Source organism: Cygnus atratus, chromosome Z (assembly GCF_013377495.2).
Source record: "Cygnus atratus isolate AKBS03 ecotype Queensland, Australia chromosome Z, CAtr_DNAZoo_HiC_assembly, whole genome shotgun sequence".
Taxonomy (NCBI): Eukaryota; Metazoa; Chordata; class Aves; order Anseriformes; family Anatidae; genus Cygnus; species Cygnus atratus.
The window spans coordinates 23,373,946-23,392,729 of record NC_066396.1 but is presented as its reverse complement, the minus strand read 5'-3'; the positions used below and the strand labels follow the sequence as shown (position 1 = coordinate 23,392,729).

The 18,784-nt window shown below is 48.2% G+C and overlaps 1 protein-coding gene across 1 annotated transcript in view; it reads left to right on the top strand.

Annotated features, from left to right (window-relative positions):
- Nucleotides 1-14,068, top strand: part of CD180 (CD180 molecule) — a 30,003-nt gene extending 15,935 nt beyond the window's left edge. The window contains exons 2-4 of the mRNA XM_035553504.2: nucleotides 9,115-9,236; nucleotides 11,502-11,668; nucleotides 12,343-14,068. Of these exons, the coding sequence (XP_035409397.2) occupies nucleotides 9,115-9,236; nucleotides 11,502-11,668; nucleotides 12,343-14,068 (2,015 nt within the window). The remainder of the gene's footprint in view (nucleotides 1-9,114; nucleotides 9,237-11,501; nucleotides 11,669-12,342) is intronic.
- Nucleotides 14,069-18,784: the final 4,716 nt, after the last annotated feature.

Below are 18,784 nucleotides of genomic sequence, written 5' to 3'. Positions count from 1 at the left end.
AGTTGCTGTGTGCCCACAACACACAGAGCTTACACCCTGCCCCAGAGGCACCTGGAAAGGGGGGTGCCCCTCGACTGGGAGCTCTTTGGAGGTTTTTTTATATTTCATCCAAAGTTCTCTCCCATGGAAAACACAGGCTTAGGGAGGAGGGATGTTAATGTGCACTGGGAAAAAAAAAAAAAAAAAAAAAAAAAAAAAAAGTTTATGCTCCAGCCTTTGCAAATTACAATTTCACACGGGAATTTGGACAGGTGCAGTGTTACCAGACCTGGCAGCAGCAGCCCCCTGCCCGACCTAGCTGGCCCTTATTTATCCGGCTGGTGTTGCAGCACTGCACCATGTGCATCCCTGCCTCTGTGCCGCTGAGCAGCCGGCTGTGCCCCGGACCCTGGGCAGCAGGGAAACCTCCACCACCGCTCTGAGCATCGGCCGTGGCCGCAGCCACGCGCTCGGAGCAGGCAGGCATTGCCAGCGACACCTTGTCACAAAGATACGGCTTATCTGCTCCGTGCAAAGGGACGTGCAGCCTGTGGACAAGTGTCAGCCCCTCATCACGATGCCAGCACAGCTTGCAATGCAAAGGGCAAGCAGAATGTCTTCAGGATATCCTCTTTGAAAGCATTGTAAATATTGTGTATAAACCGGGCCCTAATCTTCACAGTTCCTGTAGAGACTCCCGAGACGAAGGCCTCTGCCTGAGCTGCTGCTGTCAGACTTCACGAGGGCTGCAGTGGGGAAGCATGACTGCAGGGCAGGGCATGGGGAGCTTGGCTCTGCTGGCATGGCCCACAAGGTGGGCAGATGTACTTCACAGGACAACAGGACCGAAATTCTTGCAGATTAAGGAGGGTGGAAGCGCCACGCAGGAGAGTCACCATAGTATGGCAAAGGCAGGCTTCTGTGACCCACTGGCTGTCCCTCCGTGGGTCGAAGATGTCCTGCACCCACCTGCACCCACTGGGAACAGTTTTGGTGGGGGCACATTTCCAAGGAGCTTATAGGTGATGCAGCCTGGCAAAATGCACATCGAGCTCTGGTGTTTTTGTTGTTGTTGTTGTTGTTGCTGTTGTTTTTGGCGATGATCATTTTTTATAAAAGCCTACCTAGTTCAGAAACATTGTCATGGAAATGAAACACGGTACTGTGCAGTTCTCCCCCGCCATCAGCTCCCCTCAGGGGCTGCCGCCACAGCCTTCACCCACCCATGTTAGAATAGCTCCATCTCGTGGAAATCAGCAGCAGAAGTGGGAGCAAGCAGCCGCCGGCCAGGAGAAAAAGCTGTAAAAAATGTTGGCAACGCACTTCTTGGATGCGTGCGCCAGTTGTGGATTTGGTTCCCATCCGTAGGAGGTTTCATTAGTCCCTTCTCTCCCAGAGTTTCACTCCAAGATGCACGTTTGAATAAAATGAGAAAATCTCCTCACAAAGCCAACAGAAAGAGCATATTTTATCTGATTTTTGACATGTAACAATGATATTTATGCAGTTACTGTATGAAGCTGTTCAGAGCTCACAGACAGGTTTAGGGCTGGGTGGTGGCTCCAAGCTTTGCCCCACAGAGGTCCACTTCAGGCCATCTCTAAAGGGGACTCTTTTCCCCTCTGAAAGCCCCTGCCTTTTCCAGTTAATTTACAGCTGCAGTCTGTACCTTACTCAGCCCATTTTTTACCTCATCTCCATCCTCTAGTTCCCCCTTCTAGTTTTTCAGGAAGGTCTGCACCCCTTTGTGAGTGCTTGTAAGCCAGGGAGAATAAATGTCTTGCAGAGCTCAAACACATTCCTGTCTTCCAAAGTTTCCAGTTCAGATAAGCAATGCTCTCAATCATGAATATGAACCAAGCACACAGCATTAAATCTGTGGGATATATTTTAAAGTAATAATTACTCCCTCTTTCCTAATGTACAGTTGGATTTATTCTCCTGTCTATCCAGACTCCAGTTTTCACCCTTTGCCTTTGATAAGAGAGTTTATCTTGCAAGTCTATTTAATCCATGTCCTGGGGGAGAGGGGAGATAAGCGGATTTCAGCATCAAGGACACGTCCTTTTGGCTTTGTGCTGTTGCCACCACTTACACCACCTAGGAAAATATGAAGTCTTTCAGGATGAAGAGGCCTGAAAAAATCCCATGGACTGCATAAGCAAGCCACCAGCACGAACCCCTGACCACCAGTGCCAGAATCTCCTTGGGTGAAACTGCGCTGAGCACAAGGCGGTGGAAAGGTGGCTTCCTGAGGCAGTCAGCCAGGTGGTCCTTGGGCAGCAGGAGACCCTCTGGGTCTGTTACAAACCCCAGCTCCTTCCCCTGCTGTCTGTGCAGCCCCGTGCTGCTGGGCATTGTGGCTTGGTCTTGCAGGGCTTGGTCCTGCAGCAAGCAACATGCTGCTGCATGCGCTGCTTAGGTGCTGAACACCTAGAGAGACAAGTGGCAAAGCCAAACAAAAGGACAGCTTGGGAGGTGAATTTCAGGAATCTCACCTGACGCACTGGCATTTCCCTTCCTGAGGTTGTTCACCCCACCTTCCTCCTCCAGAGCTACTCCCGCTTGTGTACAGAAGACCACCTGTGCAGTGCCATCGCCCCCAACCTGTGTCATGTACTCCAACTGGGCAAACCCAGGCAGGGCAGGCTTACTGCTCACAAACCACAGCACACTACAGGATGCTTCCCTCTCACATCTGCACAACACCAGCACGTAGAAACTTCAGGAACTGCCTCATGGTTTAACTAAGTGTAGGGTCAGTCCCTAGCCCCGCCGTTTCATTAAAATGCACGCTCCTCCAATGGAGGGACAAAACCTAATCCCGTGGTGTGCTGCAGATTGACAGAGACACGTGTCAGAGCCCAGGCTTCACAGCCCTGGCCTACCTCCAGGCACACAGAGCAGAGCCAAGCAGCCCACCAGCGTGGGAAGTCAGCCCAGGGGTGTGTGCCCCACGAATCGGCACGGCACCGTGACTCCCCGCCACGCCGGCACCTGTGGGGAACGCTTCTTCAGGCAGAGCTGCTCCTGCCAGCTGGAGACCACGGCCCCGACCGGCAGCTCGCACATGGCCGAGGTGCCACTGGCAGGGCAGGGCTGCAGCGTGAGCACCTCGCCAATGCTGCAAAGGGTGTCAGAAGGGCCAAAAAGAAGAAAATGTTATCGCTTGTTCATGGCTTTAGTAGGAAAGCAGGTAATATTTTGAAGTGATAGCAGTACAATATGCAAAGAATTAACGTAAGGCCAGGCTGTAGCACAAAGCTCTGATTTGCTTTTGCTACCATGTGCTGATGGCAATGAAACCTCGCTGAAGACTGCACTGCTGAGCAAAAAGCTTTCACTCACCTAATCACAGCCTGCAGACAGTTACCCCTGACAGTGCTGTAGGACGTCTGAACAGAGAGCTTTCTGGAGCTGACCTGGGTCAACCAGGTTGTTCCTGGAGTTTGTCAGCTCCAGAACTAAGCATTTGACAAGCTGTTCTCCTTGCACCTACCTCTGCAAGCAGAGACTGGGTAGTCAGTGTACAAAGCACACTCGAAGCAGTTTTTAGGGTGGGCAGTGAACATCTCCTTGTGACTGCAGGTGTGTTTGTCACTGATACCTGCCGAGGGCAGCAGGCAGAGGGGGCACAGGCAGGACCACTCACCCCATTTCCACTTGTTGCTCTGCCTGGGTGGTAAGAACTTCCCCTTCCAAACCCATGAGATAAAATCAGCTCACGGGCATCATCCAGCCACAGTCACACCGTGAGCAAACCCCTGAATTTCAGCAGTTGGCCTGCTCATCCATCAGCAAACCAGACTCAAAAGGACCATGTCTGGCAATAGAGGCGAGATCGCTGTGCGGATGGGGACTAAGGATGGGGACTACAGAAAATCCAAGACATGTCTCCGATTTATGGTGAGGACAAAGGAACGTGTCAAACCAGCATTATGGTATAAAACATGTACCCAGCTGGAGCAGAACGTTTCAACTCACTCCTTTCACATGCAGTCCTTCCTACAGCAGTATACTACTCAACATGGGCATGGATATTAATCAAAACTATCAGTGCAAAATGTGTAGATATGAAAGGGGCAGAAAAAGAAAGAAGCTCAAGACGTGAACTGGGGTAGTCAAAAGCACCTGGAGATACAATTTCAGGTCCCCAGGCCACCTGGCTGAGCACAGCCAAAGTACTGGCACAACCCTGAAGGTTTTTCTCCTTGTTGTGGCGGTTTTGGGTTTCTCCCACCATGGCGAGAGCCACAGCTGGCTGTGTTTCACCTGCAGGAGGAGGTGAGGCTGCTCTCACCTGCCCACATGGCCATGCCAAAGTCCCCCCTGTCCCAGCAGGACACAGCAGCCCTTCGGCTGGGACACAGTGTGGGACCCCTCCACCCACGACCAGCATTTCTGTCTTGCGAGCAGGGGAGAGGTTTCTTTCCTCTCTGACCTGGAGCTCTATTTATGGCGATTAGCAACAGGACTTCCTTTTACGATCCTCTTTTGTCGTTTGAAGGAGACCATGCCAGAAGTTCTTTAAATAGCCCCGGCACGCCAGCTCCCTTCGCTGGCCCTTCTCTCGCCGTGGCCCGGCTTCCTTCTCCAGCCCGGCAGCATCCGCATCCAGCTGCGGCACGCCGGACACCGGGAAGCACACGGCAGGGCTTGGTGAAGGCTCCTCAGCTGCACAGGGAGCGGGGACACGCGGGAGGTTTGGGAGGTTTTAGTGCTGGACTTTTGGCTCGCTGCTTGGGTTGGACCTACAGATGCAGCCCCATTTCCCACGTGTCAGTCTGAAATTTGGCAAGCAAGCCTTGCGCATCCCAGTTTGGCAGAGCCTGTCTGTATTGTTCGGAGGGGGGAGGGATGGCTTGTTACTAATCATGGAAATCTGCATTTTATGTTGGCTTTATATGAGCAATACAACACACAGGGAGTGAGCATTTTGCCTGCTTAGCAAGGAACAGAAACCCTATTTCTGAGGCAGAGAGAAACCTTAGAGCTCTTTCACAGAGTAACAGAGGCTCCAGAGGATCTCAGATCCTCAAAGCACCTTCCCAGTGAGATTTTTTGAAAAGCCACAAGATGCTCAAGGAGGGTGACACAACAACAGGCCTTATACAGGAACAGTATCTGCAGGGAAAGTCTAGCAGGCATCCCCTTTGCAGATGAAACATGGACACACACAGCTTCCGTAATTAATGAGCCTGTAATTCCCATCATCAGCTTCCTAGCATTTTGTCCTGACCACTTCCAGTTGTGTTTGCTCACAGGACTTCACGTGGTGTCTCATGTCCCGGCTGCGGCCAGCGCCAGTTTCCTGGCTGATATGGAGAGAGCACAGGATGCAGGCGTGGGGCCAGGAAGCCCGGTGTCCGCGCTGTCTCTAGCAACCAGAAAACATGAGCTGAATTTTGTTCACTCTGCGTAATAAAATGGCACCGATTCCCTCCCCCAAAAGCACACCAGCCCCAGTGCCGCTTCCCCGCAAATCCCATTGGAAGCTGCCTCAGATAAAACCCACTTGAGAACAAAGTGTCTGTGGAGACGGCAGGCAAGGGAGTTCTCATGTTATTCATTTGGGATATTTCTATACCAAGTGCTGAAGTCACAGCCCTGGCCAGGTTCTCTCTCTTTTTGAAGTAGCACCTGGGTGTCTATCCATGCGGATGGTTAGCGCAGGCCATGGAAATTGAAGAGTGAAGTTGCGGTGTTCTTTCATCGTTAACCTCAACACCAATGCCAGGGGAAAGAAACTGGCATTTTGGCCCTCCACCAAGGAGCCATGGCAGACCAAAGCAAAGCAGAGGAATTCCTGGGGTGGGGGAGATGCTGCGGACCCAGAAACATGCACCAGATGGGCTGGTGCTGACCCAGGAAGCAGCCCTGATGCCCCTGTCCCCTTCGTGTCCCCTCCACTCTGGGGACATTTTGTCAGATGTCGGTGATGTAGCTCGCACCAGCATGTGTCCAAGCAAAGGCACAGCAGCCCACAGGGGAAGAGCCCATGCAGATTTTCCTGCTAAAAAACCACCAGCCTGGGGCAGATGTTCTCCTGCTGAAATGTGCAAGCTCGTGGCACAGCAGGACGGGGTGCTTTTGGGGCGGCACACAGCAGCAGCAGGAGAACAGCCCAAATCCCACTGCCTCAGGGAAACACGGGTCCAGGTTTTTAACACGAAAAATTCAAATAAATCTTTCAGGCGTGTATCTCTTTCTTTGAAAAACTACAAACAAAGGAAATCTTGAAATCCATCCTTGAAGGAAAAGACTAAAAATTGTTTTAATCCTTTGATCCTGCATAGACAGATTTTGGAAGCTCCGCTGTGCTTGGTGGTAAATGCCTTCTTGTTCAGAGCTGAAACTGACACAATTCACCTCTTGTTTAACAACTAGTTAACATCCTATAGGCCTGCTGAATGGATTTAATGCCATACAGGGTTTCCCGTAGAGCTGACCATCCATCCTCTTGCCCCAGCAGCAAGTCCCAGAGAGGCTCCTGACAGACTCAGGACAGCAAGGAAAAATGGGACCCACCACTGTGGGGCCAGGAACTGGCGTCCTGATAACTCCAGCATCCTGATAACAGCCTGTGCTGACGCAAAACGCACGTCTGTGCCATGCTGGCCAGGCCGACGAGATGGCCAGGACTCACACTGCCTCAGTGGTGGCTTTGAAGCAGGGGACAGGCCACCGCCGTGCCCCAGCATGGGGGATGTGGGCACAGGCTGCGGGTGACTCACGCCTTTTGGTAAGCCTTGTGAGCTGTTTCTCCTGTCTAGCTCAAAATCAGTTTAAAATAGAGAACTCCAGGAGGATGGTGGTGGGGTGTGCGTGTCCCTCTAAGGGAGGTTTTTTTTTTTTTTTTTTTTTTTTTTTTTTACCACAGGGGGACTGCAACAGGTTTGTGGGGTTGTTGGCTGCAGGAGGGGTGCTGCAGAGGGGCAGCTTGCTCAGCCCCTGGCAGAGCTCACCGTCAAGGAGCAATCATCAGTGCTGGTGGTTTGCATGCTCTCGAATCCCCCACTGTCAGAGGGGGGATAACAAAAAAAAAAACAAACAAAATTATTAACAGGAAAATGCTGGTGAGGGGACTCACCTAGCAGGCTTACAGCCCTCCTGAGCAGGCGTGTGGTGACAGATGAAGGATGCACCCAGCACCTTGGGACAGCAAACACCGCCACCATCAGCAGAAACCATGCAAGAAGGGCAGTGCTCCCTGCTCAAGGTGCGACCCGAGCCCAGGACAGGCCACCCATGGTTTGCTCCCTTATGAGCACAAAGAGCTAAATTAATCAGGTGGGCACGTGGGGGAAACAGTTCACACACCTCTCATCACTAGGCTGTTACTTGGACGGCTTGTGCACCTCAACACACAGTGGAACGTCGGTCACCCGGTATCACTTTTACAATGAAACCTTCATTACCCCAAACTGAAGCAGACCCTGGGATTATTTGCATCATAAACCCTTCCATTTCTTCATAAATAAATAATTAAATCTCTGGAGTCATTTCTATCCTGTTGTGTCATATGTGAATTCCACGACACATAAGGACGTATTTGCACAACAGGAAAAGGCAGGATTAGTTTCAGCTGCTTTCCCCTCCTGATTTAAATGACTTTTCTTCCAAAACAACTGATTCATTTTAAAACTGAGGTTTCTGGTGTGGGTGGTTTGAGGTAGCATTCATGCCACCAGGGCTGACAGCCTCCCAGTAGCAAGAGGAAGGGTGCAAGTCAAAGCTGCTGCCAACCAGGAAACATTCTTAGCCTTGGAGTATTAGCATGGAAAACTGCAAATAAACAAGCAGCAAACACCCCAAACAACAAATTCCCTGAGCTTTTTGCTACCAGCTGCAGGGGGAGCAGGATTTCCAGCAAACATGGAGCTGGCTGGGAAAGATGCAGAGAGCATTCATATACCAGTGCAAAATGGAGTGAGCTTTTCAGCTCATTGTGCAGGGCTGAGCAAGGTGCATTTGTGCTTGAACAGGGGATGCACCAACAGCACACAAGTGGTTTAAGCAAAGATGCAATATGGGTCTGCTCTGTACTTTTTAAGCACTTTAAGCACTGCTTCTGTATGGTGATGGCCCCTCTCTCCCTAGTTAGTTACAGGGATGAGCACAGCAGCAGCTCAGGCAAAATGCAATGCACATATCAGCTCCTGCTACTGGTTCTGCCCCGGGCTGCTTTGCCATCGTTTGGGTTCACTCTCCTCTTGTGCCAATGCAGCTCTGAAGCCACTGGTTGCAGCAGCCCTGCTGGGAGGTGCTGCTCAGCACGTGGATGCTCCCCATGCCAGTCCAGTGTTGCATCTCACTTATTTGAAAAGACACTTGTCACCCTGCAGGCTGCCTTTTTTCTTGTAAATAAATAAATAGTAAAATAATAATTTAGAAGAAGAAGAAAAAAAAAACAGATCTATCTGCCAGGGCGAGCACACTACCCTGTTGGGGTGCTAAGGACTGGATGCTCCTGGGACTCCGGATCCCGTCACTTGCAGGAGCCATGCACATGCCCATCCTGGGGTGGTGAGAAATATTGACCCCTTCCAGAAAACTGATCGTTACTCATAATCTAAACATGAACAGAAAGTGTCCACTTCCAGACTCAGCTTTTGTTTTTCAGCTTTGTTTCTAATGAGTGAAGCTGTTTTCAGCAGTGACCCTTTTTGTAACAACATAGGCATAGGGCTTTTGCCTGTATCTTAGTTGCTTTACAAGTTCTCATGAATTTCACAAGCAATACACCAATTTTTGTGTGGCTCAGACTTCCTTTTATAATTATATTCCCCACAGGTGAATACTGCATTCTCATCTCCTCTTTCTTTGCTCCACCTGTTTCACATACAGCTAACAGCTCCACCACACTTAATGAGGATGCTTTATTCTACACAAGCATAAGCAATACCCATTTCCTTCACCTTCCATTTTTAAAATCTGTTCTGCCCCAGAAAGCATCCGTGCACAGTCATTTGACCATATTTAAAGTGGGGAAGTTCCTCTTTCAGTCTGAAACTACCGCTGTGCTCATGCTGAGGAGGAGATTTAGCAAGCATACCTTTTTTCTTCTTACAACCTCCTCTCAGCAAGCTCACTCAGTTCGTTTGACCCTTGCTGCTCTGTCTCACTTTCTTCAAGGGAAGATACCAGGCAGCCTGCCTTGCTCTGCCATGGCATGCGGCTCATGCCTCCTCATCGCCACCGTGCTCACCTGTGCCAGCTACGGAGCCACCAGCGCAGCAGACACAATGTGCACCGAGGTGAGTGGTGGCTGCTGGTCTCTCTGCAGGTCAAGCACAGAGTTTGGATCTGGCTGGAACTTCCCAGTTGGCATCCAACTATTTGAATTGAAGAGAGGTTTCTCTGGGGGCTGGACACCTTTGTCAGGGCTGTAAGCAGGTGTCGTGACACGTGCTCAGTGACACGTGCTGCTTTCCCACCTCTTGGCACACACACACTCCCTCCTGCCACTGCCCCTTCATCGAAACCAGGCTGGGGCTCCAGGGAAGTGAAAAGGAAGGCAAAAAGCTCAAGGGGATCTCTCAGCAGAGCCAGAAAGGGGGCAGGGGCAAGGATTTTTTTCTCCTATGCTACGTTGTCCATCCAGCATCTTGTGTGCAGGGTAAGATGATGGTGGCTCTGTGTGCCATTTGGCAGGCACTCTGTACCCAATGAGCACAGTGAGATAGCACCAGGGTTTTTCCAGGAACAAAGGCTGAACCATGCGGTTTTTGTTTTTCATTTTAAAAAGTGGGAGACAGAGTGGGGGAGAAGGCAAGGATTTGGGTTCAGGGAAGGAGCACTGTGGAAACCAGCCCTTCTCCTTGCACAGCTGGAGCCTGCAGCACATTCTCCATCAAATTAAATGTACAAACACCAGAGCATCCGGAGCTGTACAGCCGGATGCCCCAGGGGATGGCTCCTCCCCAGCTCCCTCAAAGCCCTGCTCTGTGCCCTGCAGCATTGCTAGAGAGTGAGCTCAGCACTTTGTTTTGGTGCTAAAACACAGGCACCGCTCTCCTTTGCAGTGACAGCTAGGTGGCTGTCGTCTGTCTAAACCGCACATTGCAGGGGGCAGCCCCAGGACTTCTTAGTTGCATGTTGACATAGAAGGCATCATCTTTTCTGAGTTTATATTTTGCCATTTCCATAGTTACCAACACCGGTTGGGTGCTCACCACGGCACGCTTGGGGCACCTTGTCTGTCACCTCCCTCCCCACGAGACACACACTGGGCCCCAGGCAGGGTGAGAGGCAGTGAGGCAACGGAGGAGCCATGTCCCAGCAGTGTGTGGGTGAAAACCCCCGCCCGCTTCCTCCCACCAGCTTCCCCCGTGCTCCCCAGCTCCCCTCAGGGACAGGCATTGCACCCAAAGGAGAGGACAAACGCGTTCTCCCTCTCTGTCCCTTGACAGACACTGCTCTCCCTGCTCCAGCCTTTGCCACCTGCCTGCACATCCCAGACCACTTTGACTGCAGCACGCACCGCACTGCTGCTGCCTCCTCCTCCTCCTCTTCCCTGAGGACCTGCAGACCCCTCGCATGGCATTGCACAAGGCCTCCCCGCATGCTGCTGGGTGTACGTGGCAATGGGAGCACTCCCCTGCCCTGGGAGGTGATGTCCCAGAGAATGTCAGGACACCCCAGTCGACCTCCTCGCAAGCAGAGCGTCTCAGGGCACCCCATTGCCAGAGCTGCAGCCCCTGAGCGGCCCAGGGGACATGTCCCCAGCGGGTGTCCTGTGGCCTGACAGCCCAAGGTCTGGCCCAGCAGTGTGGGGAGGCCACCTCCCAAGGAAGGCACTGGGGGCTGTGGGACGAGGCCATGGTCCCACAACAGGCCCAGGCTCCAGCTGGCTGCTGGGCCGTCAGCAGGCAAAGGCACGTCAGGCATGTTTAATGAGTCTTCTCTGGTATTTACAGGGCGGACTGCATACAGACCAATTCGTTTTTACTTAAACTGAAAAGCCCTGATATAAATTTTAAAGGCCCGGCATATCAGATAAGATCTCTATCACCAGCTACACATTCCTGCCATTCCCTCACCGCAGAGCATAACCGCAGTTGGTATCCAATTAATTTGGATGTGTTCCTCCTAGAAACATTCCCAGGCCTGCTCTTTTTTACCTCCTCACTGCAAGATTTTTGCTAAGACTTCTCCAAGAGTAATCTTTGTTACAAGACTCATGAAATTCAGAATTCAAAACTACCTTGTGGGGATTTCATCTAAGGGATTAATAATTCATCCAGAATGGTAAACAATCCTCAAATGTGCTAACTTGGATAAGAAAGTACTCCAGATGAGACACACTTCAAATTAGCACAAGATTCAAGGTGTGTGTTTTAAAAACAGACTTCACAAAACCTGAGGGGCAGTGCGTTTCAAGCCTGAGCTGGTGTTTCATAGGGTTCTGGCTGCTACATTTTTAAATAATTCAAAATTCTGTTTGTTTTTTAAAGCGTGGTAGTTTCCTATCTATATTCACAGTACATACCCCTTTGAGTTTCACTGTATGTTTTCCACAGATTACAGTGAATAAAAGCTACAGCTGTGAAGGTTTAGGACTCAGGGAGATTCCTGGAAGACTACCTGTCACAACAGAAATCCTTGACTTCAGCTTCAATGTGCTCCCTTCCCTCCAGAGCTCAACCTTCTCTGGGCTGAAGTCTCTTCTCTACTTGGACTTGACAAGGTAGGGGAGATCATCCTTACTTCTGCACATCACCTTGGTCACCACCACCCCCTGCCCTTGTCCAGAGCTGGAGGCTTCTGATGCGCACCAGAGCAGCTTCTTGCTGCCTTCACAGAGAAGCCACCAGCAGCACTGCTGAGGTATTTTACTAAGCAAAGACTGATTTGCTTAAGCAATGTCTAGGCTTCTCCTCCAGTGGCAGTCATTTGCAGGGCGATGGATGAAATGTCTATTTTCTGTGTGCTACTATTGCTAAGACCAACAAAGTCACTAGAGCAATTTTTTATGCCCTTTTTGATATTGTTCACTAAAACCTATGGAAAGATATGTTTGGGCCTTGTAAATGCTTGATTTTTTCTGCAGGAAAATTCATTTTATTAAGTTAACAACACTAAAAAGCTCATGTCTCCCTGATATCCACAAAAGCTTTCCCACACCCATCATTTCAGGGAAGGATTTTCTGCTATTGTACAGCTTCCTCCCAAGAATCCTGTATTTAAACATGAGCTTACAAATACTGGGCAAGCATCATTGGAAAAGATGGATACTTTTATCCCATTGAAGACAACTGATCATGAGTTTTTACATACATGACGTGAAGTTTGGGGTATTGGGTATTTAGTGAGAGTTTTGCAGGACAGGCCACTAATGCTGGTTTCTATTGCTCTCTCAAGATGTCAGATCAACTGGGTGTATGAAGGTGCCTTTCACAACAACAAGCACCTGGAGACCATTGTGCTGACCGGAAACCTGCTCATGTTCTTGTCCGACACAGCATTCGCTGGCCCTCAGTCCCTGAAGCAGCTTGTCTTAACTGAGACAGGAATAACCACAATATCTTTTATCCCAATGACAAATCTGGACAGCTTGGATACCCTCCTCTTGGGCAGCAACCACATCTCTTCATTGCAGCTCCCTCTCAACTTTCCAACTCAAAACCTCAAATACCTTGACTTTCAAATGAACCACATAAGGGTGATTACAGCAGAAGACGTCAGCATTCTTCAGAAGACCAGTAACATAACTCTCATCTTTAAAGGCAATGATATTTTACATGTTGAACCTGGAGCTTTCCAGTCCCACTTCTACACCTTGGACTTCGGGGGCTGCAGTGACATCCCTGGGGTCCTTGCAGGGATACAGAACTCTGTTGTCCAGACCCTTTGGTTGGGAACATTTCAAGATGTGGAGAAGCAACCCGACATAACCCCAGACGTTTTGCAAGGCCTCTGTAACATGTCTGTCAAGGATCTCTATTTGCAACTACGGCACTTCAGAAACCTAAACGCTGACACATTTCGCTGCTTGACCAAGCTCCGAAAGCTGGACCTAACTCACACCCACATCAGCTCCTTGCCCCCTGGCATCAGTGGTATGAGCTCGCTAAGGGAGTTAGTTCTCAACCACAACTCCTTCAAGCACCTCTGCAACATCAGCTCTGCTGCCTTCCCCTCTCTCACCCACCTCCATGTCAAGGGAAACTTGGAGACACTGCATCTGGGCTCTGGCTGCTTGGAGAAATTGGCAGAGCTTCAGCACCTCGATTTAAGTCACAGTCACATTGAAAGCCCTGACTGCTGTAGCAAAGCGCTAAGTGGCTTGAAAAGTCTTCGGCACCTGAATCTGAGCCACAACACAAAGCTCCACCTCCGAGATGTGCTCTTAGAGGAAGGCAGTAGCCTGGAGCTGCTGGACATAGCCTTCTCTCATCTTCACATTGACACTTCACAGGGTCCCTTCCAAAATTTGCATCTCTTGAAGGTCCTGAATCTTTCCTCATCCTCCATTAATACCAGCATTCAACATCTCTTTCAAGGCCTGGAAAACCTCGTGCTCTTGGACCTTAGTCAAAATACCTTTGAGTCAGGAATTGTGCCAAAGAACAAACTGTTTCAACAGTTATCCAAATTAGAGGTGCTAATTTTGTCATCCTGTGAACTGACTGCTGTGGACAACCAAGCATTTCACAGCCTCAGGAAGCTACAGCATGTTGATCTGAGCCACAACAAACTTACTGCATTCAGCACAGATGTATTTTCAAAACTCAAGAGCATCTACCTCAATTTTGCCTACAATAGGATCCGTACTGTACCCCGTGACCAGCTAGAGTCCCTACCTGCCCGCAGCATAATCAATTTAAGTTACAACCCCCTGGAATGCACCTGCTCCAACATTGGTTTAATCACCTGGTGCAAGCAGAACCCAGATAAAATCAAAGACCCTGAAGGAACGACATGCTCTGAACCCAAATCGCTGACCGGTGTTCCGCTGGTCACCGTCTCGCTCTCCTGCGGGATCAACACTGCAGGAATTGTTGCAGTTGTCCTGGCAGTTTTATCCTGTGGTGCCATCTCCATTTGGGGCGCTCACTATTTCAAGCGAAATTATCAGCAAATCTAAGTTTATGATGGGTGCTTAGTGTAAAGAGATGTACAGTAACTGGATTAGGATGAAAGACAACTTACCTTTTTTTCACGTGGCCCTGTATTTCATTTAACTTTTGTAATGTCTTTCCATTTTTATTATCATTTTAAGAAAAATAATAAAATCTTTTATATGATCTTGGAAAATAAACTGTGACCTGGGTTTTGAAAACGAATAACTTCTCTTAAGGAGATGCCCAGTTCATCCCTATGCTAGCATTACTGTCACAGCCACTGGGGCTAAGGCACCTACAGAGGGAAGATCCAAGAGATGAAATGCAAGATTTGTTCCTTAAAAAAGAAAAAAAAATATCACAGCATCCTGAACATAACAATAAACTCTCACCCTCTCACTCTCAATCAATTGCCCATGAGAAACAGCTTTGTTTGAGAGCTGGCACTAATGTATGCTGCTAAGTTAACAAGGAAAAGGGGGGGAAAAAAAATCAAAACTTCCTGTGAAGGACTGGAGCAATGCTCATATAGTCACATAAGACCAACTCCTGCAGGGCAGACCACAATAGCCTCTATCACATTTCTGATTAAATTCTGATTAAAAGAGTATGTGTATTTGGCCAAGCGATGGGAGCTTGCTGCGTGCCCCTTTCCCATAACATGACTTTTGGCACTAGGGCTTTGTCAGCAGGCTGACCCCGCTGCACAGGCACAACCTGGCAGGGCATGGCCCGACATGGCCCCTCTGCCTCCACAGAAGACCCAGCAGCACGCAGGGGCTCGGTCTGTCCACAGCAAGGCTCCTGGCTGCACGCAACCAGAAGTCGTGGTCACTCCTTGAACATTTTCCAAGCTCTCGTTGAGCAATTTCCACCTGGGAATACAAAAACTCAGCTTCAGCTCCTGGCCCAAAAAAATTCCCCTGAAATCTTCTTGTATTTATCTGCCTGTAGAAAGTTTCAGATTCTGGGCACCACGGCGCCTCTCCTTGCAGCTCTCCGTGCTGCTTATAGACACTCCCTGTTCCTGCTGCTGCTGAGAGGCTCTCAGAGACCTGCTCCTGACCCTGCAGGCAGGCGCTGTGTTTGAACCCACAAGCTGTGCAGCATCAAAGCTGCCCTTGGTGCCCGCATCAGTGAGCAGTTCCTTAATGACGGATCTGAGATGTCACCAAGCCAGCCAGGCAGCCAGAGGACAACCCGACCTGTCCTCGACAGCCAGGCAGTTCAGGATTCAAGGCTCCCTCCCTCTGCAAACACAACTGGTTAAACAAGTCAATGCCAATAATTGCACTGCCTGATGAACGTCGGTGTGGGTACCCCTCAAGAGAGACCTGACCTACAGCTTCAGTTATTTCCCTCACCAACTTGTGGGTTCAGGAAAGCAATAGATAAATGGCTAAGCAAAAAGAGCATGGCATAGTTCATCATAGCTTGGGATAAGCACTAAAAATTGCTGCAAAGATCAGGAGATTTTTTGCAAATATCTGTGACTTGAAGGGAATGCGGCATGTTGTGCTGGTACTCACTTCCTGATACACTGCTTCGTTTGGATTTTGGCATTTCATTTGGATTTAAGCATTAACAGTTTCTGAAATGCTCCCCAGCATCACAGGGTAGATTTGCACATGGACTTCAGTCAGTTAAAACTTGAAGCTGTCTGAAAAGGCAAAATTGTGAATGTGTTCACGTGCAAGATACATTTGAGCGTGCCATGTTAAGTACAGACCTTTTTGCAATGCTCTCCCTTCCACACAACTTGTGTTATCTTCATCTGATGCCATTTTTGTTTCCTCTGTGACTTACGTTAGTGTCACCTACGCAGAGCAGGCTCTCTGCTTTTATTATCCTGTAAAACACCATTCATTAGGACACTGTAAACAACAGTGCTGAGCCACGTATATAGTATATAGAGCATACACAAAAATCCTGAATACAGGGAGTGATTATTCTGAAGGAACATTTTTACATGATACACCAAAATGCCCAGATTATATATTAATTTTTTTTGAAGTCCAAAGATTTAGTCTTGTATTACTTAGCAAAGATGTATATGGAACGTGACAGTAGATTTATTTTTCCTTGTAGAATTTGTTTACCCAATCAAGCTCTGATCTAATGCGCTCCTTGGTATCCTGTCAGGACTTTTATTTTTCAAGTGCAGCCAAGGATTCAGCGTGCAGGGACAAGGGAATTGCCTGAGGTGAATGGTACTCAACAGAACCCAACTCACTCCTGGGATACAGATATCACTGAAACCATGGTATAACACAAAGCTTACATATACTAAAGATATGGTCACTGAAAGGAAAAACTGATGCCACCCAAGCCATGAACTGGGACATCCGTACACCCTTTCGTATCTTCCAGTCCTGCAATTTATTCTCTGAGCTGCTAAGTACTTTCTGAATACAATCATGACATCCCTGCTAATTCTTGCCAATCTCAGGAGAAAATACAGAGCCCAGAGGAACCTTGCAAGCTGGAAGTTCAGTTCTTGAAGAGGGAAGCCCACATTTCTCTTTCAAACTGTGAAAAGGACTCCCAACCCAGGTGAGATGCAGGCTCTTCTTACAATGGCAGAAGTGAGAATGACAGGCCATGCCAAATCTGATGGTCAGCATTTCTCTCCTGACTTCTCCTTCCTCAACACAAACCCCCTTACACCACCCCTTTCAGCTGGCCCTGAGTGCTGTGGGGATTTGTGGATGTGCAGCTTTCTACAGTTCCTCACCGAGGGATGGCTACTGCTAGAGACCGCACAGCAGGCAAGGCAGTCACATACAGTCAATTCTCAACTCTGGTCATTTCCTTTCCCGAAGCTGCTGGATCCCCCTCTCCGCTCCCATATTCATGCACATCCCCTGCCACTGTACCAATTTTGCAGAGCATCTGTCTTCTGCTGGGTTTCAGCAAGTTAGAAAGGCTGGGGGTAACTTACTGGTTTCATTCAGAGAGCACAACAGAAGTGATTCTGTAATGCTGATACACTTGGTTTTGTAGAGGTGAAAAGCACAGAGAAAAACACACCAGTAAAACATGAACAAAAATAACCTGGCACATGCCAAACAGGTGTGCAAAGCTTCTTTATCAGCCATTGGCAGTAGAACAGTAAGGATGTGTGGATGTGCTCCTCTACAAGAGACAGAAAGACGGAAATTAGGGGAGCAATAGTCCTGCCCGTTGCTTCTCCTGACAGAAGGATTTGTCTCCATCAAAGTGGCCATTGGGCACTAAGGGGCTCTGCTCCACCTCCTCCGCCTGGCTCTCTGCATCTTTTGTATTACGTGAAAAAAAATAGTAAAGGGAGATTTGAATACATTCAAGGATAGTGATTTCAAAACTGAAGAAATGTTGCACTTAACACTCATGCCTCATGAATTTTTTAAGGCGGAGAATTTAGCGTGAATAAAAAAATGAAAATTTGGTGTTTTGAGAAAGTACTGAAAAACACTAACTTATTGTAGTGAATGATGATATAAGCCTTGGAGGAGGGACTTAAGTCTCACATTTCAGGTTACTGCAGCTGTTACTAGCAGTCAGGGTACGTTGTCCATCCATGCGCCTACCTGCTGAGCAGCAGTGCAGTGGTGCTAGCCATTGCCTGAGACGAGATACTCTCTCCAAAGCTCTTCCTTCTCTAGACCAGACAACGATTCTCATGCAAAATCCTTGGCCAGCACATGCCTGAAGGGGTGCACTGGGTTGGTCTGAGGGAAGAAAACTGCCCACCTCTGAGTACAGCAGGGATGTGCCTGAAGTTAACGGGAGTGAAAGCAATTCAATGGAAAATACTAACACAACACTGTTTCATGCTGAATTTTTATTTCAATGTTATGCAACTGCATAAGTATAAATAATTGTGTTCAATATGCAACAATTATGACATCCATAAGGAGTTTCTTAGAGAAAATAAGACTGCAAACACTTTATTGCACAGACCCTAACTTTTTTTTTTCTTTTTCTTTTTTTTTCTTTTTTTTGTCTCTCTCTTTTTTTTCTTTTTTTTTTTCTTTTTTTTTTCTGGTAAGCTGAGCAATCTACAGCAGTAAGCTACAAAGGAACACATCAAATCTACAATCACAGAAAGACTGACCAAGTAGCACACAGGTAGGAGGATCTCTAACAGCTCACTGATAAGGTAAGCACCAACAAACGAACAGGTACTACATAAACACAAGCTTACGCACTGTTACACTTCCAAAATGCAAAAAACTTATTTGTCAGAAGTGATAATGAACTATACAAAATATACATAAAGGTATACTGTAAACAAATAGCTAGATGTGCTTTAAAGGAAACAAGAGGAGAGTTAAAAAATGCAGAAGACTGTAAACTAGGAAATACCTCCCAGACAGAAATGTTATATTGAAGTGCATTAGCGTTCATTTGTAGTAACTGCCAAAGCACAGATAAACTGTAAATGTTGAGACCATTTTCTCTTCAAAACTGATCAAAAATATTACCCATCACTCACTAGCTCCTCTGTGAATGCACCAAAGGCAGTATGAATGTTCTAGTGTCACATAAAAAATCAGAAGTTGTTGTTTGTGATTTTCTTTCCATAGCAGGTTTGTTGTAATCCAACTCAACTAATTAGTGTAATAAAGCTTTTCCCAGTGGGAAATTAATTCTGCATACTATCAGTTGTCAATCAAACCTCCAAATCAAGATTATACTGTGCTTTTAAGAACAAATTTCTAGCTTTTGAGACAGAAAAGACAATCCGTAACCCCAAT